This window comes from Dipodascopsis tothii (assembly GCF_038497935.1).
Source record: "Dipodascopsis tothii strain CBS 759.85 unplaced genomic scaffold V1510scaffold_15, whole genome shotgun sequence".
In the NCBI taxonomy this organism is placed as follows: Eukaryota; Fungi; Ascomycota; class Lipomycetes; order Lipomycetales; family Lipomycetaceae; genus Neoaidaea; species Neoaidaea tothii.
In genome coordinates this window covers 225,323-251,496 of record NW_027117999.1, presented here as the reverse complement: position 1 = coordinate 251,496, position 26,174 = coordinate 225,323, and the positions used below count along the sequence as shown (strand labels likewise).

The following is a 26,174-nucleotide window of genomic DNA, read 5'->3' as shown; positions in this document are numbered from 1 at the left end:
TGTTCCGGGTAACATCTGCGGGCAACGGTGCCAGCCGGGTAAGAGAACACCCCTGCTTCGGGCATGTGTCTTACCCGCGCTCGGTCCACAACGGCGGCAAACACACGGTGGCAACGCGCAGCCGGTGAGACAGTTCGCCAAGTCGCGGCGCGCAAAAAAAAAATGCGCCAGCCCGGAGTCGAACCGGGGGCCTGTCGATGGCAACGACAGATTTTACCGCTAAACCACTGGCGCCTTTCGATATAACCTTTGGCGCCATTGACACCTAACTCCGGCCCCGCGAACCCCACACCTCCACCCGCGCCAGCTCAGCGCTCAGGTGACAGCCCGGGTGGGTCGGTGGCAACGCACGCGCGCATAGACCCGCGTCTACACGTGTCGGACGCGACCAGCGCACGCACGCACGTCTGGCCGGACTACAAGGTCGGCTGCTGCAGCAGCGCTGCAATGCCGTTGATGGCGTTGGCCAGCGGCGCGTGCGAGGCAGGCGTGTGCGCAAGGGCGCGCTGGGCGTGGCGTTGCTGCAGACGCCGCTGCAGCCCGCGTGGTTGCTGAAACACGCGAGGGCGAAGGCCAGCCGCGCTTGCCGTATGCGGCGGCCAAGTGTGGTGCAACCGGCTTTGGACTGGCTCATCATTTGGTCAGAAGCGCTTGAGGACCCCTTGCGTGACCGCTCCAGAGTGGGCAGCCGGGGACATTCCAGAACACGGCGCGTGGTCCGGAGGCTGCCGGCGAAATGAACCCTTGGTTGAACCTTAACAGAGGCCTGTTGGTACGCGGTACGGCGCGCATGAAACCTAGTCTGGGCCCGGAATTATCTCTGACGCATTTGTGTCTCAGATTCCAGGACACGACGAGGGCAGTCCGCCCGGTGTGCTGGACCCGACACTGCGGCACGTCGCGGGCTCGGGACCGCTGCCGGGCGGGCACCGCAGGTCGCTACGATGGGCCGAGGTCCGGACCTAGCGGACTCGCTGGGTTGCCCCGGGGATTCAGTTTCGTCCCCGATTGGGGTTAGTGCACCGGTGTCCTGGGTCCTGGGCGTCTCCTAGACCGCACACCCCGACCCAGACACTCGGCGCAGCGGCTGCGCCCGCCAAAGTTGGCAGTCGCAGCTGCAGTCGTCGAGAGCAGCGCTCCGAGCCCGGCCTGCGACGCGTTGTTTCGGCAGTTGCGGTGTCGGCCTCAACGTCCGGCGGCGCGGCGGCGGCGCCGGCGGCGCCGGCGCGCCCAGACTGCCGCCCCGGTCTGAGACCAGACGAAGGGCGCCGACCACAAGCGCATACGAACGCGCATGGCGTGCACGCCGCCGCTACACTAGCCGTGTCCGGCGGCTGTAATCTGCCGCACACTACGATTCACGCTAACGCGCGCTACATAACGTGCATTATAGTCGTGCATCGCGGCGAGCGTGCGTTTGCCCAGGCTGCGTGCGCTCTGACATGCACGAAGGGCACATACGGCAGGAGCCAGAACAGACGAAACGGGACATACCTTAACCTTAATCCGGTGCGACGAGTCTACAGCTAGCAGGTCTCCACCGCAGTCCCCTGCCAACCGAACGGTACGCGTGCCAAGCCCGGCGTGTCGCAGATTTTGTCCGCGGAGGTTCCAGACGAGCGGTCGCGCCAGCCGCCGTACAGTTGGCTGTGATCGTAACCAAGCTGGTCGCGATGGGTGACGCCGATGCCAGCGGTGACAGCGACCAAAGGCCGGAGTGGCAGACGATTGCCGGCTGTCGTTCGTCGCGCTCCAGAACGCACGTCCACCGGTCGCTAGTGGGCGTGCCTGCCCAGGAGCTGCCCACTAACGCACGCCGGCTAGTCGGCAGGCTGCAGCTGCACCTGGCGCGCAGGCGCCGGCGACGGTGCCACGTCTGCTGCTGCTGGCGCAGAGCCCGATCCGGCCCCGCTTGCTGTCACCTCGCGGCCGTTTCAGGCGCAGACGTTCCCCCCGGCCCCGCGACCGTCGCTCGGACGCCGATGTGCCGAATCAGCCCACCGTCTCGGTTGCAGCGATCGGCACAGGGGGTCCTGGCTCACGCGCCAGCGCCAGTTTCGCCTAGCTATTCTCTACACCGTGCCCTCGACCTGCGACGTTGACACGCATATAGGCACTCAGCGTGCTCCACTCGCCACCGGCCGCACGTCACGAAGGCGCCGTCGCCTGGCCGCGGCCGCAGTCGCGCGCAGCATGGCGCTGTCATTGTCGGTCTTTAAAATTGAACTCTATTGCCTGAACTAGGCCTGTAATGGACCGTCGGCAAGCAATAACCAGTCCTCAAACAACCTAAATATGTATATTTCCTTTTTTGGCGCGCCATGTTGTCTGAGCTGCACGTCCTAACTCTATTGGGTTCTAACTTATATCCCCTTTGGGACAGGCAACGCCCGCCAAACAAGCGCTGCACAACGCCGCGATCGACGCAGAGAGTCTGCACAGACACCAAGCCGCGCAGGAGTCGGAAGCGATAGGCGAGCGGCGGCAGGCGGCGGCAGGCGGCGGCAGACGGCGGCAGCCGGCCGCAGTCGGCGACATGGCGCAGCACGATAGCTTGCGAACGGCCAGGCACGGCGACAGGCACACCGTCGCCGAGCAGTTGGACCAGCCAGCTGGCAAACGTCCGATCGCAGCTAAGTCGCACCCGGCGAGCTAACTGTCGACTGCAGGCCCCAGACGGCAGACCCGCCCGGACGTATGTAGAACACAAAGACAAGAGTAATTATATTATTATTATCAGTATTATCCATCCGCGCGTAACTCCACTAGACTATTGTAATGATAGCGACAAATTATACAAGACTCCAAAAGAATAAGTTATAGACAAAAATATTAAGCAAAATAGAGAGCGTAGGCACAAAACTCAGGATTAGATAGACAGTAGCGGTGAAATCAAACCATTGTACAGAGTCGAAAAGAGGGTGGAGTTGAATATCGAACAGGCGACCAAGGAAGGCAGGATAAATCAAAACTTTTGCGACGGCTTCACGCCAGCAGGTTGCTGATGTGCATCCGGTCGTCCTTGAGCGGCGACGACGGCATCTTGGGCGACCGGCCAGTGGACCGGAAGTCCGAGTAGGTCGGTTGGGGGTAATAGGGCTGGTAGTGGCTGGGCGCTTCGTACGCGCGGGGGTCGCGAACGACAGGGTCGTACGCCGGAGGCGGGCACTTGTAGGCGTGCGGGGCCGGTCGCGAGTAGGGAGTCGCGTAGTGCGGGCTCGGCGACGCATAGCCGCCGTAGTAGTCGTGGCGACCAGCGCGATGACGCGGCGAAGGCGGAGGGGGCCGCTTGGGCTCGGGCGCAGCCGTCACGGACGAGGCCGCCGACGATGCCGAGTCGGTGCGCTGGCGCATTTCGTCGTCGGATCCGGCTGTCGAGCTCGTGTCGTCCGAGCTGTCCGAGACCAGCGGCGGCGTGGCCGAGCCAGCCGAGTGCGGCGGCGCGCGCGGCGGGTAGTAAGGTGCCGCGTACGGCGAGTCCGGGCCGTCAGACGACGTGGGCGACGGCAGGCTGGCCGACGACCGGCGGCGGCCGTCGACCGGGTCGCCCGTGCGCTTCCGGCGGTTGGCGCCACCGTTCCACCAGTTCTTGACCGCGTTGTCGCTGCGGCCGTCCAGCTGGCGCGCGATCTCGGCCCACTTCTTGCCCAGGTCGTTCACCAGACGCTCGATCAGCTGGCCCTCCTCGGGAGAGATCGGCGAGTGGTTGAGCGACGGCTTGAGGTTCTGGTGGTAGCGCTCACGGCACTGCTTGGCTGTGCGCGTGCCAAGCATTTGTGCGATCCGGACCCAGTTGGTCGGTCCATAATGGTTGATCAGCTCGAGGATCCGATGATCCTCGGTCGCGGACCACGGGCCGCGGCGGTTGGCCATCGCGCGGGCTGTCGGGGCGCGTCCGGGAGTGCCGTGTCCGGGGAGACTCGGGGAAGTCGCCTATCAAACACTGCGCTCAGCGTCGTCACGCGCGGGCGCCTGGTGCTGCTTGGGAGTGTTGCACGAGTATATATATCTGCGGCCGCGTCAGGCCGATGTGCTCACTGCAACTAGCAACACGCAAAAGGTCCAGAGGAACGGTACAGGCCACGGAGCGGGTGCGGGTGGGATTCTATATATACAGCCGATAATTATAGAACGAGCGCGCTTGTCTGGGCGCAACCGTGCCTGCGGAGCGCACGAGAGGATGCGCGCACACGTTGGCTAGCGTGCGTCCTGGCGAATTAGGCCTAATCGTGCAGTCGTCCCTAACATAAGGTAATAAGCCGGCTTACTATTTGGTCGAGCACGCTCAAAGAAGCAAGCTTCGACGCCAGTAAGATTGGACAGAACGACGGGCACCCGGGGTGGAAAGGGCATGGGCGGCGGCAGGTGCGCGCGCGCGCCTGCAAGCGGCAATCGGTTAGACGATAACGTCTGGAAGGGGACGATGTGTGGGCGTGGTCGCCCAAAGGGTGCGCAACGTGAGCGGCGCCCTTGTTTGGCGTAGCGCGCGCCCGGCACAAGTTACAATAACAGGATGAACCTGTCACTCGCCGGGACGTCGCGGCACCGGGCCCGACCCGGCAAGCCAGGCCAGGCTAGCGGGAAGACGGTTTGCACTAGTGCGCGCGCTCTCGCCGCACCGTGCCCGATCGGGACCAGCGGCGGCAGTGCGCGCGCAGGCGCCTGCAGGAGCCTGCAGCAGGCGGCAGGTCGCGCTCAGTAGCCGGCCGCGCTAGCGCCTATGCGCGCCGGGGGGGCCGCGAGGGGCGCCGCACCGTCCGCTGCGGCCGCTGATCGCCGCTGATCCGCGCGCGGCCGGTGCACCGGCGGCCGCCGATTGCTGCTGGTTTGGACGATGCGCAGCGGGCTGGCTAGAAGTAGCAAACTCTATTTGTGCGCCGGTCCTGCGAAAAGGGGGCGCCCGCAGCGAACAACGAGCCGCCGCAGACAACGTCCGGATCGGCGCGCCGCGCGCCCGGGCGTCCGGCGCCCGCAGCGCTAGCGCGTCATGTGAGTACCGGCGCCGAACGGCTCCGCAAGGGACCGGTCTACCCTCGCGCGACGCAAGGACGGTGCGGTATTGCATACCGCGTCCCGGCCCGCCCGCCCTGGCCTAGCGCGCACCTTGCCCGGGCATGGGCCTGCGGCCCCCATGCGGAGTAGCGGCGCCTGGCGCCCCGCGCGCGCCGCCCTGCGGCCGAACTCGGCTAGCGCGGCTCGTCCGCCAGGCGACGGCTAGCACGACTGTTGCCCGCGCATAACTGTCGCTAGCGGTCGCTAGGCCGGCGCTGCTGCGAAATAGCCCGCCGCCGCCGTGCTCTGCCCAGGCTCTATCGCCCGCTCTGCCACCGCGCCCCTGCGCGCCGGCCCGACCGCCGAACTGCCCGCCGTACGCGCAGTCGCCGCCACCCGCGCCGCCCGAGCCACCGCGCAGTCCACACCGCGCGCGCCCGCCGCGCAAACGAACCGCCAAGCCTGCAGCCGACGCGCCGCACGCCCTAGGCGCTGCCCACCGCCCCCTGAGCTGCCGGCGCGCGGAGCCCCTGGCCGCGTGCCGACTGCCGGGGCCCGTTCCACGCCTGTGGACCGTGTCTCACCTCGACTCATGCACTAACACACATCCGGCGCCTCTGCGCTAGCGGGCGCCGCCGTTCTGCCTGCCTGCCGCCGCCGCCGTTGCGCCGCCGCGCGAGGCGCGCCCGGCAGACCGCCCAGGGCCGCAGTAGCCGACCGCGGCCGGCGCGCGCGCTCGCGCCCGCCGCGCTCGTGGCCGTCGGCCGCGCGACGCTGCCTGCTCTGTTCGCGTGCGGCCCAGACTGGGAACCGCCCGAACTAGGATTAGGCACGCGCCTTTGACAGCCACGTCGTTAATATATGCGAACTTTATTGCCAGCCTAGCCCTTCGCGGCCGCCCTGCGAGAACACGCCGCGGCCTCGACTGCAACGGCCGCGCAACGGCGCTGCGCCGCTGGCCGGAACCGGCTCTGAGTGCAGGCGGCTGCGGGGCAGCCGCCGGGCGCGTCCGCGACCGCCAGCCGAGTGATGCGGTTTGGCTCGCTCGAGTAAGGACGTCCGCGTGCTTCTCGCGGGCGCCGGCCGCGTGCGGCGCTCGCGGTTGCCAGCACACGGCCAGCACGCCGGTCACGGCCACGGTGGCCGCCGTTGGTGCTGGCGGTCGCCGCGGCGTCAGCCAGGAGACCACCCCTGCGGCCCGCCAGGCGTAGCCACGTGTGGCGCGGCGCCGACCAGAGCCCGCTGACGGGTGCCGGTACGCCCGGCCACCGGCGCGTCCTCGACGTCCTGCCAGGGCCCGGAGCTGTAGCGGCTCAGCCCGGCGGCGGCATAGCGCGCCGTCTGTCGCAGGGCGCACGCTAGACTCAGCTAGCTGGATGCGAGTCTCGCCCGACGCGATCTAAGATCGCGAGATTGCGGTGATGACGTCGAATCGGAATTAGGGCCAGCGTCCAGCGTACGCTGGCTCGCCGCCGTGGCTGGGGCGCCGCTGGGGCGCCTGCGCGGCCGCCGGGGCCGCTCGCGTGGTGCCGGCTCTGGGACGCGCGGACGGGCGCAAAGCCGCTGGTCGGCTAGAGCCAGCCAGCCGCGACCGGCCAGCTGGCGCGGCTGTCTGTGCCGCCTGTGGGCTCCTGGCGGAGCCCTACACAGCATCGCCCAGCGGCGGGCCAACGTCCGGATGAGATAGGGCCGGCGCGGCCAGCCGAACACAGCCCACGCAGGCGGCCTAGTCGGATTCCAGCGGCAAACTCAGGGCTGAGCGCAGGGCCGGGCTGCCCAATCGAGCGCGACCGGCTCGGCCACCGCCAAAGGCAGGACCTAGCACGGCACTAGGCGGGCGCATCTAGTACACAAGACGTATCATGTAAACAAAATGGTCGCGTCCAGAGGCAGCCAGGCAAGGAGCGCGTCTGCGTAGCTGTCGGCCGCGCCGTGCCCGAAACGCCATGGCCTGCACAGCACAGTGCCCGTAGCGCGTACAGGCTGGACGTAGCCCGCGGGTGGCACAATGCCCATGCATGGAACGCGAGGCGCAGGACAATGGCTGGAAGATCACGCGGGGCGCGCTTGCGCATAGACGGCCGCGCAGGCGGTGGAAGGCTCGATTCGAGCGTGGACGGGCGCGAGGTCGAGCGATGGCTGGCAAGGGACTGCTGCGTACGGGCGCGGTCCATGACGTACGTGCTCGGGACCGTCTGACACAGATCTCGGGATTACCGGCCGATGCCGGCCGGAGTAGCCGCTAGAAAGCCCGAGGTTCCAGGGGGGCGGCCCAACCGGCCGCCGAACGGACCCAGCGCCGTGGGGGTGAGTCTCCTACGCCGGGTGGCGACTGCGCCGTCCGATCCCCGCCCGCCCCTGCGATGCGGACGCCATAATAATTTCCGTCTCGCCTGGCCGGTGCCGAGACCAGCGCGGCTGGGCTGGACGACGGACAGCCGCTGGGGCGCAGGCGACGGTGCCGTAGCCAGTTGCCGGAGCTGCCAAGTCGGCGGCGCCGGCGCCCCCCGCCCCCCAGTGCGGCACACGCGTACGATAGCTACGTTTGGCGGCGGTCCAGGGCGGCGGCGCGGACGCGGCGGCGATGGCCGGCGGCCAGCGCCGCACGACGGAGGACAAGACACAAAGAAACAAACAAGCGTGCGGCTCACGTGCTGCCGGTGCACGTGCGGCGCGGACGCGCGCCAGGAACAAACGCACCGCGCACCGCCCGCCCACGAGTCGCCGGGCGGCCGGCCGCGCCGTGTAGGCCGCGCCCAGGCTGCACCGGTACGGGGCACGGCAGACCGTGGCACGGGGGCGGCCGCCGCCGCGCAGCGCGTCTAGATTGCAATTCGCAACACGACTGGCGCCGGCGCGGCAACAACACAACACCATTGAGCCGCACGAAGTGCGGCGCGAGCCGCGCGGGCTGCGGCGCCGGCCGCGGCCGGGCGGTCGGTCGGGCGCCCATCGGCGGCGCTGGGGCCGTGGGTGGGGCCGGTGGAGCAGTGGCAAGGGCAGAGGGAAGCGAGTAGTCGCGGGTTCAAACCCCGAGGGGCCCTTTTAAATAGCAAAGGTCCCAAGCGATCGCCCATCGATCGTCATCCAGTGGAACACCGGCAAGCTGGCGTCCTCCAAGGCATTCAATCGGGACGGCAAGCCCGTCAGAGAGCGCGGAATGAGCCCGGGACTTTCGGCCCAGGCGGCCAACCGGGTCGGCGCCGAGGAGTCGCGCACGTCGTCGTACGACCGGCTCAAGCAGGCCGACCGCCAGACGGTCAGCGCGCGGTCGGCGACGCCGCAGCCGTCGCGCACCGGCCACGACATTGAGCTGCCGATGCTCGACAGCCCCGGCCCGACCGGCGCCGGCGCCGACGAGGGTGAGTGGGGCGCGGACGGCCGCGCTGACCCCAGGACGGTACGGCCCGCCGACGATCGGGAGCGCGGCCATGTGCTACGCCATCCGCGGCGTCTCGACCGTGTTCTCGCTCTCGTTCTTTGGATCGCTGCTGGTGTGCGCGATCGTGCAGCGCGCGTGGTCGTCGGCCGTGGGCGTTGTGCGGCCGCGGCCGCGGCGACCGTTTGCGGACATCGAGCGCGTGCGCGCGGCCGGCCGCAGCAAGGCGCAGCGCAAGGTCGTGCGCGACATTGGCTACTATGCGGGCCTGGTCGGCCTCGAGGTGCGGTCGTTCACGGTCGTGACCCCCGACGGATTCGTGCTCGACCTGTTTCGGGTGATCGTTCCCGGCGAGACCTCGGCCCAGCGCCGCACGCGGTACCCGGTGCTGCTGATCCACGGCCTGCTGCAGAGTGCCGGCGCGTTTTGCATGAACGACGAGGACTCGCTGGCGTTTTTCCTGGCGCGGAGCGGGTTCGACGTGTGGATCGGCAGCAACCGCTGCGGGTTCACGCACCGCCACGTCGAGTTCAGCTACAACGACCCGCGCATGTGGGACTGGGACGTGCGCGCGATGGCCACCAAGGACCTGCCGACGTTTGTCGACCACGTGCTGGACGCGACCGGCCACGCGCAGCTCGGTCTGGTCGCGCACTCGCAGGGCACGACCGAGACGTTTCTGGCGCTGGCGCGGGAGCAGTGCCCGGACCTGGGGATGCGGCTCAGCGTGTTCTGCGCGCTGGCGCCGGCGGTCTACGCCGGCCCGCTCGTCGACCGGCGCTTTTTCAAGGTGAGTCTGTCGCTGCCGCCGCTGACGCCAGTTTATCCGCCGCATGTCGCCGCTGCTGTACCGGCTCACGTTCGGCATGCACGCGTTCATCCCGTCGATGATCGTGCTGCGCGACTTCCTGCCCAAGGCGCTGCTCGGCCACCTGTCGTACGCCATGTTCCACTTTCTGTTCCGGTGGAGCGACTCGCGCTGGGACCGCGGCCTGCGCGACCGCATGTTCTACTTCTCGCCGGTGTATATCTCGGCCGAGAGCATGCGCTGGTGGCTGGGCCGGGACTCGTTTGCCACGCGCCGGTGCATCTTCGAGAGCGACGCGGCGCCGTGGTTCGACCGGCGGTGCCCGCCGCTGGCGCTGTGGATCGCCGAGCAGGACTCGCTTGTCGGCGGCGACCGGCTGCTGCGGCGGCTGGCCACGGTCGAGACAGAGGTGACAGTCGTGCACGCCGAGGTCGTGCCCGAGTACGAGCACCTGGACGTGCTCTGGGCGGTGGACGCGGTCGACCGCGTGTTTGCGGGCGTGCGCGCCACGCTGTGGCGCACCGCCCGCAACCGCGAGGCGTTCCGCACGCCGCTCGGGTGCTGAGCCGCACGCCGCGCGGCGCTCTGTTTACGCGGTCACGTGCCGGCGCGGTCCCTTGCTGCCTTGGCCGCGCCGCCGGCGCTCTTCCTGCGACATGCCTGCCATGGCCGACCGGACAGAGCCTGACGACTCGCTGCTGGCGTCGATCCTCGCCGAGCTGGACCGGCTGGACGGCGGCGCGCTGGCGCAGCCGGCGCCGCCGGTGCGCCCGGCCGACCAGCCGCCCCAGCGGCCGCTGCCCCGCCGCGTCTTCACCACGCCCGGCCCGGCCAGCGGGGCCGGCCGACCGGCGGGCCAGCCCGCGGGCCAGCCGGCGCGCTGGGGCGGCCGGCCGGGGTGCCTGGGCGCGTTTGGCCTGCCGGACACGGCGCTGCCGCCGCCGCAGCCGGTGCGGCGGGTATCGGCGCCGCACGTGCGCCGCACGACGCCCCACCGGCCGGTGCCCGTGGCGGGTGCGGCCGTTGGCGCGGCCGACGTGGGGCGCTGCAGCCACACTGCGGCGGCTGTGCGTGCAGCTGGCAGTCTAACCGGCCGGCTGGGCGTGCCGGACACAGCGACGGACATGGCGGACACGGAGGCGACGGCGCGGGATCCAGCAGACCGGGCGGACCCGGCGGACCCGGCGGACTCGGTCGCGGACCCGGCGGACTCACCGGTCACGGCGGACACACACACGGCGGCTGGTCAGGGGGCAGGGGAGCCGCACGGCTCGGCTGGAGCCGGCCTCAGGGCGACTCTTCCTGGCCCCGCGCCAGGGACGATGACTCAAACAGAGACCGATAGCATGGCGAGAGAGCACGAGAGCGCAGACGGACGTGGAGCGGCGGAGCGTGTGCGCGGCGTCGAGCCGGTGCCGGAGATCGCCGCCGAGACGGGTCTGGGCGGCGACGGCGACGGACCGGCCGGGCCGGGAGCTGCTGACGGGCGCGCGACGGCGACGGCGGCGGTGACCGGGCAGGCAACGGAGACGGCGGACGCCGCGGTGGACGCTGGACAGGACAATACGACGGCGGCGACGGTGGCGACGGCTCCCACGGCGAAGACGCCGGCGCAGCCAACTGATCTGGCTGCGGACGCTGGGCTGGCGGTCGATCTGACGCCGCAGCCGGCCGACGCGGCCACTGGGACCGACGGCGCGGCTGCTACGGCCGTGTCGTCGGCGGGATTGGCCGCGGATGCCGTGGTTGTGGCTACAGAAGGGGTGGCTGGGCTGGACGGCGACACAACAGAACCGGCCGTGGAGGCCGCCGCGCTGGCTGTGGTCGCGGCAGACCCTGTCGAGCTCATTGGTGGCATCGCCAACACTGCCGACGGTGCGGCCGGGGACTCTGCGGCGCCGACACCGGCGGTGGTGGCCGAAAATGCCGTCGAGGTGGTGGAGGCCGTCGAGGCCGACGCCACGCCTTTGCCCGCTGTGGCCGAGCCTGTGGTCGAGCCTGTGGCCGGGACCGCGCCTGCGCCAGTCGCCGAGACCCAGCCCAAGCCCGAGGCGGAGTCTGTGGACGCCGCTGCGTCTCTGGCCACGGCCGAGCCCGCCGTGCCGGTTGCACTCGTCGAAACGGCGGCTCCGGTCAGCCAGGACCAGCCCCAGACTCTTCCGGCCACGGCTGAGCCCACCCCTGTTCCGGCAGCCCCCGTCACCGAGCCCACCGGCAAAGAAAACGAGAGGCCGGCCGGAACCGACGTCGTTCGCAAGAAAAAGACCAAGAAGAAGGTCCTCGAGGACGTCAACGGCACGGACAAGAAGCCCAAGGCCAAGAAAAAGACAAAGGCGCCGGCGCCGCTGGAGCCGCTCGAAGGCACGGCCCCGGTCTACATCTACACGTCGTTGACGGGCGGATCGGCGTTTGGCGTGAGCGTGGCCAGCCGCACGAACCGGCTCGAGGTCTTGCTCATGGCCAACAAGGTCCCGTACACGCTCGTCGACACGGCCACCGACAGCCGCGCCCGCAAGCTGTGGGCGCGCTCGGCGGCCGGCCGGGCCCTGCCCGGGGTCGTCGTCGGCCGGGACCTCGTCGGCAACCTCGAGGACCTCGACGCAGCCAACGAAGAAGGCGCTCTGCGCGCACGCATCCACGAATACATGATCTGATTAGTAGTACTGCCCCCGGCCACTGTAGTCGCGGCCGGCCGCGGCCGGCGCGGCGGCGTCGCCGAACGTGACCGCCGGCGTCGGCGTCCACGGGGCGCGCGCCGGCACGAGCTCGCGGCCGGACGGCCAGTTGGCGGCGGCGTCGCGGGCGTCCGGCACCGGCTGGAACGCGATGCGGTCGTTGTGGGCGCGGTAGGTGCGCTCGAGCTCGTCGAGCTCGCGCTGCAGGGCACGCCGCCGCTCGCGCAGCGCGCTCGTGTCGCGGCGGGGCACGCTGGACGAGCGGGCGTCGGCGCGGGCGGCCGCGCAGAGCGCGATCGCGCGGCCAACGTCGCCCTTGGCCTCGGCCGCGACGGCCAGGAACCGCGCGGCATACGCAGAGGCCAGCGCGCGCGCGTCTTCGAGCCAGCGAACGACGGCGTCGCCGGCCAGGGCCCGTGGCAGCTGTGTGGCGGCCGCGCCGAAGCGCTCGGCCGCGTAGATCGCGCCGCGGGCCAGCAGACCCGGCGGCGTCGTGCCCGGCTCGGCCAGCGCGCGGTATATGACGACCAGGTGGACCGAGCCGGCGAGCATGGCGATCAGCGGCGCCACGTTGGCCGGCTGCACGTCCGGCGTGCTGCCGCCGGCGGCCGCGACGCCGGCCAGGACCGCCTGGGCCTGCAGCAGCAGGCCGCTGGCGGCCTGGAACCGGCCGGCCGCGCCGCCGGCGAGCGTGTCCTCGGCACGGGCGGCCAGGGCGAGCGCGTACGCGATAGAGGCGACCGCAGGCTCGTCGGCCAGCGTGACGCGGACCTTGATCGGCCCGACGGCCGACGCCGGCACGATCGCCGGGCGCCACGCGGTCACTGGATCAGCGCGTCCAGCACGGCACGTACCTATGTCGCCGGCGCCGAGCCGGCCGCATGCGACGCCGTCGCGCACAGCGGCCGCGTACGGCAGATACTCCTCGAGCGCGTTGACGGCGGCGGCCGAGTCGGCGGCGCCCCGCCGCGCGCGCTTGAGCGTGTCGCGGACGCGGGCGCGGGCGGCGTCGGCGTCGGCGACGAGCTGCGCGGCCTGCCCGGTGCCGAGCGCGCCCGCAAAGGACGCGGCGCCGGTGGTGGGCAGCGCAAACACGTAGACGGCGGCCATTGGGGTCGTGGATGCGGTCGGGAGAGTGTAGGCGTGGGCACGGCGGAGGCGTGGGCACGGAGCCGCAGGGCGTGCGGCTCGCGCCGCAGGGCGTGCGGCGGGTGCACCGCCGCGCCGCACCGCCGCCGCACCGCCGCACCGCCGCGTATTCCTCAGCACGGCTCTCCCATCTTCGCCCACCCGCTACGCCGCCACTCACCACCGATCCAGAGGTACGCGCCCGCCGCGCGGAGCTGACTGCAGATGGCCACGATCAAGAGCGAGCCCAGAGACGTCGGCTACGAGGACGACGAGTCGATCTCGCCCGCGTCCGAGGCCGGCGACGAGGACGTCTACGAGGACGCCGGGGACCTCAACATGGCCGCCGCCGAAACCAAGGTCTGGCTCGTGCGGATGCCCAAGTTCCTGCGCGACAGCTGGCTGGCTGCCGGCACCACCGCGAACTCGGGCGACCTGGGCACGGTGCGGATCCGCCAGGACAACTCGTCGGACGTAAGCCCGGCCGCGGCGCCGCTGACCGCAGATCCGGCTCATTCTGGCCGAGTCGGCCGCGACGGCGTCGCTGCCGCGCGAGTACAAGCTCGCCGTGACCAACCAGACCGTGCGCAACACGTACGTGTTCTCTGAGCGCAACCTGGACCGGTTCGAGGACGGCGCGCGCGCGCGCGGCAAGCGGCCGGACCGCGTCCGCAAGCAGCCGCAGCCGCGGTTTGTGCCGTACGGCCGCGTCAACATCCCGAGTACGTTGCCGGACGGGCCCGCTGACGCCAGAAAAAACCGCGCTGGTGGGGACCGTCTACCACGAGGCCTCGCTGACCGTGTCGGCCGCCGACCAGAACTACTCGGCGTTTATCGCTCGCCGCCAGCAGCAGACCGAGGCCGCGCCGCGCCCGCAGGTCACGCTCCTTAATGAGATCCCGGGCGTCACCACGGCCATGGCCGGCCCGTCCATGAAGGAGTCGCTCTTCATGCGTTCGTCGCACAAGCGCGACCGCGAGCGGTTGGCCATCGAGGGCAAGGCCTCGCGCATGCCCCGCAACGAGCTGCTGGACCTGCTGTTCAAGCTATTCGAGGAGTACGACTACTGGTCGCTCAAGAGCCTGCGCGAGCGCACCAAGCAGCCGGAGGCGTTCCTGAAGGAGGTGCTCGAGTCGATCGCCATCCTCAACAAAAAGGGCCCGTACGCGCTGCGGTACTCCCTCAAGCCCGAGTACAAGGGCGGCCGCAAGGACGAGTCCGACTAGTGCTGTCTGGACGGCACGAGGCGCGGCCGCGGGCGCGCGGCTGCGCGCGGGCGATCAACAACAGATCTACAGCGGCGGAGACCTGCTCTGCGCAGTGGCTGTGCTACGGCGGTGCGAGGCTGCGTGTGGTCAGCCGCACAATCGTTGCGCAGGCCGCTGCTGCCATATAGCCGCGTACAGCATATAGGCACCAAAAACACCATATAACCGCATACGTCATATACCCGCACCACACGTAGCATGTAGCCGCCGTGCGCAGAATGCCGCCCGGGGTTCCGACGGCGGCGGCGTCGCCGTCGCTGACCTTTTTTCTGTTAAACTGAGTCCGCTCGAGCGGTAGCTCCCTTAACAGGGTTGCCGCCGCCGTATAGCCGCCCGAGTCCGGGCACCCTGTCGAAGTGGCTGGCCTGCGGGTAGGTACACAGTTGGGCGAGTCTCTTGCGCGCAGGCACCGGCCCCTGACGGAATCGCCGGGGGGGCATACGGCTGCCGTTGCCATATAGCCGCTGTCTTCATACGACTGCTACTCCCATGTAACTGTTATGGCCGCGTAATCGTTACGGCCGTGGACCGTTACGGCCGTGTAACCGTTATGGTCATGTTCTCGCCATGTCCATGAACTGTCATGGCATATAACCGCCATGCCATATCGCCGTGTCATATAACCGCATATTCATATAACCGCACGTACATATAGCCGCATGTAGCCGCATGTCCATACAACCGCCGTAGAATATAGCCGCATGTTCATATAACCGCATGTAGCCGCATGTCCATACAACCGCTATAGCATATAGCCGCATGTCCATACAACCGCCGTAGAATATAGCCGCATGTCCATATACCCGCCGAGTCTCCGGAGGCGACCCTGCCACGGCGGACCAAGCACACTACGCCCCGCTACTTGTAGGCAGCCGCCCTCAGCCGGGTCCGTTCTCGCATGCCCATGCACCCACGGTGGGCATATAGCCGCCGCACGAGCTACGGCGCGCCTCATATAGCCGCATGTAGCCGCACACGCACACCCGACACACAGCACCGGGCGCGCACTCGCAGTGCCCTGGCCGCCGTGCCTCGCGTGCCCGGCCGTGTCGGTCGTGCCAGTCCACGCGCTCACGTGTGGCCAGGGTTGGGTGGCAACCCGCCGGTCGGTTGCCAAAGGCTTAACTACAGCTCGGGCGATCCCAAATTCTCCTCACCACAGTCGACAACGTCGACTCCGACACAAGGCCGCAGCGGCACACAGAGTCGGCACGGATCGCTCGAACAGATCACTCGCAGGCGGGAGGATCCAGATCGAACCATGTCAGACTCGGACCTGCTCAAAGAGATCGAGACGTTGGCTGGGGCCATCAACCGGCACAAGTACGGCGCCGGTGCCGGCCCCGGCCGGCCGTACACCCGAGGTAGGCGGCCACAAGGCATGGCTGACGCAGGCCGCGGACGGTATCGACCGGCGTACCGTGGCCGGACGCACCGCAACCGGTCGCTCGTGCTCAGTCCTGCCGAAGACACCGGGTCGTTCGTGTCGAAGCGCGACCGGCACATGCAGCTAATCAACACGACCGTCTACCCGAACATGGCCTCGGCGCGTGCGCAGGCCATGGAGGAGACGCGGGTGGCGCGCGCGGCGCGGCGGGCGGCCGCGGAGCAGCGGCGGGCGCGCGCGGTCGCGTCGCTGCGCGAGGTCACCATTGCCGGCGACCGGTACCGCGTGGCCAAGGGCGGCGCCAAGCTGGTCCGGCTGACGGGCACGGGCCCGGCCGCGTCGCCGCGCAAGGCCGTGTTTGCGGGGCTGACGTTTCTGCGCAGCAAGAACGGCAACCTGTGGCGCAAGGGCGTCGTCCGCACGGGGCTGCGGCCGGCGCCGGACCAGCCGTGCCGCTACTTTACGGCGACCGGCAAGTGCGACCGCGGCCTGTCGTGCCCGTTTGTCCATGACCCGGCCCGGGTCGCGTTGTGTCCGCGGTTTCTGCAAAACAAGTGCGCCGACCCGGCGTGCGATCTCAGCCACGAGCCGTCGCCACACAACGCGCCGCTGTGCGTGCACTTTGCGCGCGGCCACTGCTCGAACGCAAACTGCCGGTACTCGCACATGACGCCGGCACCGGGGGCGCCTGTGTGCCGGCCGTTTGCGCTGCTGGGGTACTGCCCAAGCGGCGCCGAGTGCACCGACCGTCACGTCGCGGAATGCCCGGACTTTGACGCTGAGGGCGTGTGCCACCGCGGCCCGGAAAAGTGCAAGCTCAAGCACGTGCGACGGGCAGGCCGTGCGCGGCGCGAGGCGGCTGCTGATGCTGCCGACGCTGCCGACGCCGCCGACGTCGCCGGGGGGTCGGCCGAGTCCACCGATAGTGACGTGGCACTGGCCGACGTCGCCTTTACAGACACCGCCAGCGCGCGCGCCGACACGACGCTGCCGGCAGACGTGCTGGCCGCGCTTGCCGACGACGACAGTGATCTCGAGGACGACGACGACGACGACCTGGATGACGCCGACTTTGACTCGGACGCGATCGACGACGACGACGGTGCACTGGCTGACCAGCGGGACTACGTGCCGCTTTGATTGCGGGGGCGCAGGACGCGGGCGGGGCGTGCGGGTGCGTGCATGCGGTTATATGGGTATGTGCGGCTATATGCGGCTCTTTGCCGCGGCTACATGCCGCACTCTGTGCGGCGCCATTCCGCCGGCCCGGCCCGCGCAGCTGGACCCGCGGCTTGCGACCCGCGACCCGCGACCCGCGACCCGCGACCCGCGACCCGCGACCCGCGACCCGCGACCCGCGACTCGCACCTGCGACCCGCGGCCCGCCGCACCGCATCTCTTTGCATTCCACTAGGATGTTATTTATTCACCTATGTAGACCAAGTCGTGTAAAAGCACCAAAACAGCCTGTCGACGACCAACAGGCCTAGACCTCAGTTCCAAAATGACAAAACCCAGAGACAAATTAAATCAAAAAAACGCCGGATCCGACATGGCCAAGTCATAATAATTAATAAGGGTTCGCATAACAAAATCAATGGGGCTGGGGATACAAGGGCAAAACTGTACAAAAGGCAATAACCAACCAAAACAAACCAATTCTCCGCGTACCATAGCAATGTAGCAAGTGTGCCGCCTAGAACTCGTCCAGACGAATTGTCTCGCGACGGTTGACGACCATCTCGACCTCCTCGACGTAGACGTCGGTGGCGTCGGCTGGGCCGGGCACGGCCGAGTCCAGAGGCGCGATGACGCGCACGACCGTGCCCGAGCTCACCTCCTCAGGCGTCTTGTGCTTGGTGACCTTCCAGAGACCCATGCGCTCGGCGCCGGCCATCGGACGGATGTAGGTCTCGTCGTGGTGCGGGTCACGCAGGCCCTGGAGGATCTGCGAGGCCAGCTTCTGGGCCGACGGGCTGACGACGTGTGCGTCGTACGAGCGCTCGCTGGTCACCATCAGGTTGACGACGAGCATGAGCATGAGCATGCCCACCGCCAGCGGCGCGCGCTCGGCCTGGTCGCCGAGCGGGCCGGCGACAGCCGCGAGCAGCTCAGCGGCCGGGCCCGGCGCCGCCGCGGCAGCGGCAACCGGCAGCGGGTCGACTAGCATCGGGTCGCTGCCGCGGTCGCGGATGACCGAGCCGCCGGCGAAGCGCCGGCCCGCCAGCACCGCCTTGGGGTCCTCCTGCTTGACCACCACCGGCTGGGCCACGAACCGGCTATTGTCCATGTAGCGTGCCGGCGACTCGGCGTCCTTGAGCTTCTTCTCGAGCACCTCGACGTACTGCTTGAGCTCCTCAGCCTTGGCCTCGAGCTCGCGCTTCTCCTGTTCGAGCATGCCATTCTGCTCCTCGAGATGCTCGATGTACATCTTCTTCTTCTCGCGCGACGCGAGCGCGGCCACGCGATTGCGCAGCAGCCGATGCACGTGCTTATACCGCGCCAGGTCTTCCGGGTCCAGGTCCTCCTTGGTCTTGCCTGGCGGCAGCTCTGGCAGCACCAGCGGCTTGCGCGAGCCGATTGTGTTGAGCGGTGGCCGAATCTCACGGTTGAGCATGGCCGCCTTCTCCGAGATCGAGTTCTTATGCCGGCGCACGCGCTTGGACGACATGGCGATCTCCTCGGCCGCCAGCGCAGTGGCCGTCGTCAGACACGGGAACTTGCTGTTGGGCACCTGCGCGCCGCCGGACACCGGCTGCGCCAGCTGCGCGCCGCCGTCGCGCTTGTCGGTCTTGTCCTTGCTCCCGTAGGCCTTGCGGTCGTCGGTGTTGGCCGCGCTTGCGCTCGGCTTGAGCGTGTTGACGTCGCTCACGGACGACGCGCCCGAGACAGAGTGCAGCCCCGACGACGTCGAGTGCAGCGACTTGGCCAGGCTGACATCGCTGCCGGCCGTGCTCGGTGGCGCCGCCGACGCGTACATGCGCGGCGAGCTCTCGTCCGCGAGCGACGACGACGGCCCGTACGACACGGCCGCCGGCGCCGACCCAAACGGCATCTTCATGCCGGGGTAGTACGACAGCATGTCCCACTCGGACGACGACGCCCGCGGGACCGCGTCGTCGGCGGCGTACGGCTGCATGGCCTTCACCGGCTGCGCCGACGGGAAGATCGAGTACGACGACGTCGTATACTCGTAGGCCGACGACGAGTCGTTGTCCATCATAAAGTAATCCGGGCCGGGGAGGCTGGCCGCGGTGCCGCCCATTGCGGCCGGGTGCGCGCCCGACACGCCCACGTCCGGCGAGAACGTGTACGAGCCTCCAAAGTAGTTGTCGGCGGCCATGCCGCCCATCTTGGGTGTCTCGTGCGAGATGTCCCGCGGCGAGATGCCGCTGTAGCTGTTGTCAAAGTAGTTCTCGCCATCGTCGGAGCCCCGGTCGGGCGTGTACGTCTGCTGCGGGTGGATGTAGATGTCGCTGTCGCCAAACGGCGGCTGCGCAGCCGCCGAGAGCGTGTCGTACGACGACGACGGGGCACCCAGCACCGGGTCGATGTCCATGGCTGCCGAGAGCTTGATCCGGGACGCCGACATCATCGTGCTAGCAGGCGGAGAGACCGACGGGAAGCAGCGGGCCGCAGAGCCCAGAGTCCAGACGTCCTAGAGTGCCGAGCGTCTGCGAAGAGCGAGCGCAACAGAGTCCGCGGAGCCAGAGCGAGTCCGGACAGCAGGCGAGCGAGCGAGCGAGTTGAAGACCGTGCGGTGCGGCCGGGCAATATATTTATATCGCGCCGTCACCACCGCCCATACGGGCTTATATTAATGGCAGCCCGCCCGCCAGACGGTGTCAGGCTAGCACCGCCGCATGTGCCGCTGCCGACCGCCGCTGCAGATACGTGCGCGGCGCCCACGCCCGCATGGCCTGTACCCCGATAGTCTGTCCATGCTTCCGTTTCTGATCGTGCAGATACGCCCAACGTACGGCGTGTAGTCGGAGTTTTAGGAACCCGCAAGGAGCGATGCGAGCCCAGCGCACCTGAAACCGCGGTTAGATCGCCGGCACCCGTTCTGTGCGCGCAGCCGTGGCGCCGGCCGGCCAACTCGAAACGGACGGCACGACTGCCGGCCGGGCCGTGCTAGCACTGCCCGGCAGGAGCCCGCAGGAGGCCACAGGAGGGTACAGGAGCCTAGCACCGCCTGGCGAAACCCAGGGTACAAACTATAACCGAAGCCGATCCAAACGGCCGGGCGCGGCCACGGCGTCTGCTGCGCCCAGCCGGCCCGCCGTCAGCCGCGGCAGCCGCGCCGCGGCGGCCGGCCAGCCCGCGGCCGGCCCCGCGGCCGCCGCCGCGGGGCCCGCAAGCCACATCCCCCGGTAGTGGGTGTGCAAGGTCCAGTCGTCACGCCCGAAACGGAGGCAAACGAGGCGAACAGGGCTAAAGTGAGGTGATTACCAGAAAACCGACGAGGGCTAGAGATAATAGCCTGCATGCGACCGTAAATGAAGCCTGGACCGGCTAGCGCCGAGCCGGGCGGCGACTGGCCGCAGGAGGCCGCAGCCCGCCCGTCGGCGGGCTCGCGGCCGCGGCCGCGGCTGTGGCGATGCCCACGCGGCCGGTGGCGGCTGTGACGTCCACGGTCACGGCCACGCGCCCGACCGTGCCGGCCGCGACAGCGGACGGCACAGCGGCCGCGGGCGGCCGGCACAGGACTGATAGCAGATAGTCAGCTGCACGCTCTGGGCTCTAGCGATAGCTTGCGCACACTAGACGCACGCCGCAGTCGCGGGCTATCTAACCCGCGGACAACCGTGGCGCGACGATAGCGCCGTGTCGGGCGTGCAGGGCCAGTGCAGGTCGCGCAGACCGGTGCAGCTGTGGGCGCCCTGCAGGCTTGCTGCGTGCGGCCTGTGGCCTGCCTGTGGCCCGTCTGTGGCCGATGGCCACGGCCGCGTGCGGACCCCGCCATGACGCTAGGGCGTGCGTCGACCTGTGAGTGAGTGCGCCCAACCCCGGGCCTGGCGCGGCAGACGGCGCCGGGCCGGACCCGGGCGCGGGCGGCGACCGGCACGGCGGCCGCGGTCGCCGTGCGATTGCCAGCAAACAACGAACGGCGGCGATCGCGGCCAGCTGGCGGTGAGGTAGGCGGGCGGACGCCCATACCCTACCAAGCGGGCAGAGAGCGTTGCCGGTGCGACGTGGGTAACAGCGTGCGCTAGTGACGACCCGCAGGAGGGCCGGGTACGACCGGCGGGGCCGCGCGAACCAGAGGGGCGGCTCTGACCCAACAGAGCGGGAAGGGTGCGCGCACAGTACGCGCAATTAAAGTTGTGCCGGACCTTTGGGATACGCGCAGCGCTAGCGCACGCCACGTCGCGCTAGCATGCACGCCGCCCTTAGAGCCTGCGCAAGCTCCGCGGGCTGGGCCATCGGCCGGCAGCGCTGCGCAGGCCTGCGCAGCGCCGCGGGTGCGGCCGTGGCGGGCCGCCGGGCGCTCGGGCGGGCGCCGCCTGCCTGTCGGCGGACGCCGCCAGCCGCCGGCGTCCGCCGGAGGGGCCAGGGTCGCGCGCGGCGGGCCGCGCGCGCCGGCCGGGCCAGTCCCGCCAGAGCTGGCGCCACTGCCGGCCAGGCGTTGGCCTCGGCGGAGAATTTGCCCGCCAGGGAGCGCTAGGCCACGCCCGGACAGGCCGCGCCCGCGCGGGCGGACCCAACGTGGGCGCTCACGGGACCGCGGCGGCCGAACCACGCCCGCACTGGCCGCGAGCCAGTCAGGCCACAGCGTGACCGGTGCGGCGTCCCCCCGGCCAGTGCCGGCTCGTCGTGGCCGGTTGCCGGACGCAGGGCTTGCGTGCGTCTGCGCGCGGGCTGGGAAACGGCCGGGCAGCGTGCGCGGCCGCGGCCGCGGCCGTCGGCCGCCGGCGGGCGTCGTGTACCTCCGTGCCCGCTGCTTCGCGGGCCCGCGGCCGGCGGTGAGTCGCGGCGATCCGCGGCGATCGATCACAGCCGCTCGGGGTGCGGACGCGGCTCGCAGCCGCCGCCGGTCGTAGTCGGGTCCCCGCCGGCCGAGCCGACGAGCGGTCCCCGCGCGGCCCACCCACTCGCCCGCGTCCGTCAGGCACGGCCTGGCGGCCGTGGCCAGATACGCCCACGATAGGCTACGGAAATAGCGCATGCACGACGGCTGTGACACGCGGCCTGGCGGCCGGGTTACGGGCCGTGGCGTGCCCGCCGCACCGCCTGATCTTGTGATGGCGGGGGATGACGCCGACTGCAGTTATGACGCTGAACCGGGGGCCCTGCAGCCGGATGTGAACTAGTGTGTTCTGGGCACTGCGGCCCCGGCGGTTTGGATCACGCTTGGGATGGCCCCCAGTGTGGTTTGGGGCATGCGATAAACGGCAGGCCTGCTCGACAAGGCCCCGGCAGCGTCGTCCGTCCGCGCCTGCCTGCAAGCCAGCGGCGTACTGTCTGCAGACGACGCCGGCGGCGCCCGCGCCAGCCGGTGCAGACCAGTGCCCTGTCGGGCCTGGCGTGGCACGACCCGCGCTAGCGCGCCATACTCCCAGCGGGAAATTAATCCTTGGGCCCCGGCCATCAGCCTGTGGGCGCGCGCTAGGCCAGGACCGGCTGCACGCCGCCGGCGAACCCTAACGCGTCCGTGTTCAGGTACAGCCTATCGGTCGGCGTCCGTCGTGTGCCCGCATTGCGTGCAGATACCTGCATGGCCAGCCGCCGTGCAGGCGCGCCGAGCCACGCTGCATCTTCATGCGTGTCTATCCGCAGACACCGCGACCGCCCTCTGCCGGCCGTAGCGTCCTGTGGGTTACGGATCCTTGTCCGCGTTAACGTTTAATTTGTGCTGCTAGCCCGAACTAGTGGCCGCCGCAGCAGCGCCGCCGCGCCCGCCACGGCAAACCCGTGTCACCGAGCCAGAGCACGCCCGTCTGGATCCCATCGCGCCAGCGGTGGCCACCGGCCGTAGCCAGCGTCGGGTTGCTCCCGCGCGCGCCCGCCCACCAGGGTCTGCGCCGGCCGCGTCGCCGCCGCCACCGCGACCCAATCGCGCGGGCGGCCGCCTCGCGGGGAAGGCTCGACGAATTGACCCCGACCGCCGCCCACGCTCGCATGCCCCGCTACGCCCATACCTGTGTCCTCCTGTCGGCTCCTGCGCGGCCGCGGCCGCGCACCCGCAGCTCTCGCTGCGGCCATCCGCGGCCGCCCCGGCGGTTCTGCGGGTCGTCTGCACGCTCTGAGGCCGGTTGTGTTTGACCCCTGGTACTACGGACTGTCACAGCCTGCACGGCATCGTGCGCCCGGCGGTTGCGCGACGTGATCGGCGGCCGGCCGGCGACCGTGCCGCGGCCGCGCGGCCGCATCGGCGCCGACCGACGTCACGCTGTGACCATACTTGCGGTAGTCCGGCGCCACTATCCGAGACAGCGTCGAGGGCTAGACTACCTAATCGGCTCGCACGTCCCAAATCTTGGATCGAGCTGCTGCGTGCGCTGTGCGTGCCTGCGCCGCCAGACATCGGCACCGCTGTCACGCGGCCTGGTGACTGCTCCGAGACCGGCGCTCGGCCAGGGCGCATCCAGGGCCCGCGCGCGACCAATGCCGGTAGCGCCTGGTGGCCATGCGGCGGAGCGTGGCGCCTGGCCCCGGCGGTTAGAGGCGGCCCACCGCCGAATGAGAGCGTCGCGGGTCGGGGCACGACCCGCGAGCTGCGCGCGACCCGCCAGAACCCGGCCGCGACCCGGCCACGGCCGACCCGCCCGCGCCGCACCGCCACCCCCAGCCCCGCCAAGCAGGCCACCCCCGCCGACCCGCGCCGACCCGCGCCGACCCCTCGTCCGCGGTCGCCACCCAACGGCTGCGTTCGTATCCGGCTTCGACGGCGCAGCGACCCCACCCGCGACGGCCGGGGTCACGCTGCAGCCCTGCCCGAACCGGCGTCTGCTCCACCCGCTGTGCAGAGACATGCAGCTAGCGGCCGCCATGGGCCTAGGGCTACCAGACTCCGGCTGCTTGGCCGTGTCACGTTCTCTGCTTTGTTGGCAACACGCCACAGGCCGCGCGCGCCGCACGCGCCCGCGTGCGCCGCACATAGTGCGGCGGCGACTCGTCCGCAGCTGCCGGTTTATCTGGGACACTGCACATCGTGCAGCCGCCCGAGACTGGCGACCCGCCCGTAGACCCGCGCGGACCGCCGTGTCTCTGATAACCGCGGCTCGCCGCACGTTGGCGCACCTTTGCGCAAGCTGGCGTATCCGCCGCACGGCCGCCGTCTGCTGGCGCGCGCGAGCGGTCCGCCCGCGCGTCGGCAGCCGCGCCCGTGGGCCGCAGCAGATAAGCTGGCCAGTGCCAACAGGCTCGCGCGCGTGTTTCACCGGCGATCGACGCTGTCAGCCCACTCCCGGACAGTCTCGGGCAGCTGACAGACGGACTCACATCTGCGCTTTCGTGCACGTCTGCGCCGCGGTGCGTCGCGGCGCGCCGGCCCGCGCACGCCCGACCACGCATGCGCTTTCGTGCAACTTGGCGCACGTTTGCGCGCTTTCGTGCACGCTGCCGTGCCCGTGCAGGGCCGTGCCGGCGCGTCTATTGGCCAGCACGGTCGCCTGATCGCGTCGCTGGCGTTGTCTTTAGACCTGTCGCACTCATGCGGGCGTGGCGTGCCTGCGACAAGACCTGATCCAGCCGCGCCCGGTCACCGGGCCCGCCCAGCCTGCTTATCTGCCGGTCTGTCTGCGTCAAGTCGCCACGGGCAGCCCAGCCTGGTCCCGCCGGACGCGCCGTACTTGGTCTTGCCGCCGGCCGGCCACGGTTGCCGCGCCTACCGCTGCCAACACAGCATTCGGCACCGCCCGAAACCTGCCAATTGCCGGATGACGGACGGCCCGTGTGCGTCAGCGGAAGGAACAGGCCCGTTTCAGCCCGCGCGGCCGCGTCAGCTGGCCGTCCGCCCGCCGGGCGACGTTCCAGCGCCGGCGTTGCCCTCTTACGTACGCCCCGCCACACACGCCGCCGTACGCTGCGGCCGGCTGAGCCGGCAGCATCGCGCGCTGTTAGTTCTGCGAGGCGCACCCCAGCCCTGGGCTCACTTGGGCCGTGCTGCCGGGGATTTTCTTGGCTATGACTCCTGGCTACTAGGCTAAAGGCAAGGCTGACCCCGCGTGCCTGCTCGTCTGCGTGCCGAGCGTGCCGGTCCCAAAGCCCTGGCCGTGGGTCAACCTGCTCGCGCCGCGACCTTGGAAGCGGACCGATCAGCCAGGGGCAGCGATGGATGGCTCTATCTGGGACATATCGCCGTCTCAGCCATCTCGCTCGCTTACCGAACCGAGCACGATCAATCAATCTATTTCAAGCACCACCTGCCGCAAGGGGGCCCACCGTCGTGGTCGGCTGCGGCCGGGTGGGACCGCACATCATCGGCTGGTCGGGCCGACGCAGGCGGAGTCCGCGGTGCGCCGGGGCGGATCGGTGTCAGGACGCAGGTCGGTGCCTGATTTCGGCGTCTAGATCCCATCAGCCGTGCCTCCGGCGCAGTTGAGGCAGCGGTGGTGGTCACCTGACCTGGCCGGCGCGTGCCTACACGTACAATGGCCTAGCATCGGCGCGACAATCAGATCGCCACAGCCGACAGGCAGCCCCATCTGTGGTCGAACAAAACTGAGTCAAGAATGTGACCAGGACCAACAAGGTACCACGCGGGTTTCCCAGAACCACCGGCCGAGACACGGCGGCCTTGTTCGCGACGAACGGGCAGGCGAGGACGAGGGCGGGCACCGAAATTGCAGGAGCGCGCGGGGCGCAAGATGAAACGCGGCGGACGTGATGTGCGTTACCCGGCCTAATATACTCGCGCCGCACACCGTGCCCGTCGCGGCTAGCGCCGGACTTTCAGCGTAACCGCTACCGCCGACGCAGACACGGAAATTGGCTGGCGGCGCTGGCCGACGGCGGCCTGGGCCAGTCGTCGGCAGCGGTCGTCGGCAGCGGGCTGGCAGGCGAGCGACGGCAGAGCGGGCAGCGGTTGCCAGCAGGTGGCCGCGTGATCTAAAAATACGCGGCGGAGCCGTGCAGAACTGGGACTCGCAGGGACCTGCAGCGGACCCGGCGCGCATGATCGGCGGCGGACCAGCAGCATGGTCAGGTCACGGCAGGCGGGCGTGCTGCGGCGCAGCATGGAAAGTGGCATGGGCTGACGCCACGTGTGGCGCCCCTGTCGTCGTGGCGCACGCGGCGCGGCCAGCGTCCCACCACTCACCGCGCCGCCAGAGCGCGGCAAGCCACGCCGCGCCGCACGCCCACTGCCGCACGCTGCTGTCGCGGTGGCGCACGCGTGGCGCACAGGCTGCCCGAGCCACGGCCCGCCACAGCCAGTCCGGCAGGTCCGGACCTACCACGTACTAGTTGGTTATTCTTGCCTATTTCATGCATTCCAAACTTGCACACCTGCATTTTCTCCCACCCGAAACCCAATCCGCTGGAAAAATTTTACACAATCGCCCAAAGGGTTGCCCTGTAATCTTATTAGTCC

General features: G+C 69.7%; 7 protein-coding genes and 1 non-coding gene across 8 annotated transcripts; 4 read left to right on the top strand and 4 right to left on the bottom strand.

Moving 5' to 3' along the window:
- Positions 1-163: 163 nt before the first annotated feature.
- Positions 164-234, bottom strand: V1510DRAFT_t137. The gene has a single exon. It is a non-coding gene; the product is annotated as a tRNA-Gly (tRNA).
- Positions 235-2,644: 2,410 nt separating this feature from the next.
- Positions 2,645-4,074, bottom strand: V1510DRAFT_417163 (Homeodomain-like protein). Its single transcript, XM_066933899.1, has one exon. It carries the CDS (start codon positions 3,871-3,873, stop codon positions 2,986-2,988), a length of 888 nt encoding a protein of 295 aa, XP_066788935.1. The 5' UTR covers positions 3,874-4,074; the 3' UTR covers positions 2,645-2,985.
- Positions 4,075-7,990: 3,916 nt separating this feature from the next.
- V1510DRAFT_417158 (Alpha/Beta hydrolase protein) lies at positions 7,991-9,812 on the top strand. The gene is made up of 3 exons (XM_066933898.1): positions 7,991-8,354; positions 8,389-9,161; positions 9,193-9,812. The coding sequence occupies exons 1-3, from the start codon at positions 8,153-8,155 to the stop codon at positions 9,742-9,744; spliced, it is 1,527 nt and encodes a 508-aa protein (XP_066788934.1). The 5' UTR covers positions 7,991-8,152; the 3' UTR covers positions 9,745-9,812.
- Positions 9,813-10,051: 239 nt separating this feature from the next.
- Positions 10,052-12,104, top strand: V1510DRAFT_128586 (uncharacterized protein). Its single transcript, XM_066930299.1, has one exon. It carries the CDS (start codon positions 10,304-10,306, stop codon positions 11,831-11,833), a length of 1,530 nt encoding a protein of 509 aa, XP_066788933.1. The 5' UTR covers positions 10,052-10,303; the 3' UTR covers positions 11,834-12,104.
- Positions 11,834-12,964, bottom strand: V1510DRAFT_434949 (uncharacterized protein; the record flags this gene model as incomplete). Its single annotated transcript, XM_066935541.1, has 2 exons — positions 11,834-12,678; positions 12,709-12,964. The coding sequence occupies 2 exons, from the start codon at positions 12,962-12,964 to the stop codon at positions 11,834-11,836; spliced, it is 1,101 nt and encodes a 366-aa protein (XP_066788932.1).
- A 188-nt stretch (positions 12,965-13,152) lies between these two features.
- On the top strand, positions 13,153-14,260 carry V1510DRAFT_128555 (transcription initiation factor IIF, beta subunit). Its single transcript, XM_066930298.1, has 3 exons — positions 13,153-13,456; positions 13,488-13,704; positions 13,736-14,260. Exons 1-3 carry the CDS (start codon positions 13,208-13,210, stop codon positions 14,206-14,208), a joined length of 939 nt encoding a protein of 312 aa, XP_066788931.1. The 5' UTR covers positions 13,153-13,207; the 3' UTR covers positions 14,209-14,260.
- Positions 14,261-15,511: 1,251 nt separating this feature from the next.
- V1510DRAFT_403201 (uncharacterized protein) lies at positions 15,512-16,777 on the top strand (the record flags this gene model as incomplete). The annotated part of the gene is made up of 2 exons (XM_066932157.1): positions 15,512-15,614; positions 15,645-16,777. 2 exons carry the CDS (start codon positions 15,512-15,514, stop codon positions 16,775-16,777), a joined length of 1,236 nt encoding a protein of 411 aa, XP_066788930.1.
- Positions 16,778-17,333: 556 nt separating this feature from the next.
- Positions 17,334-19,196, bottom strand: V1510DRAFT_407180 (uncharacterized protein; the record flags this gene model as incomplete). Its single annotated transcript, XM_066932404.1, has 1 exon — positions 17,334-19,196. One exon carries the CDS (start codon positions 19,194-19,196, stop codon positions 17,334-17,336), a length of 1,863 nt encoding a protein of 620 aa, XP_066788929.1.
- Between the last annotated feature and the right edge of the window lie 6,978 nt (positions 19,197-26,174).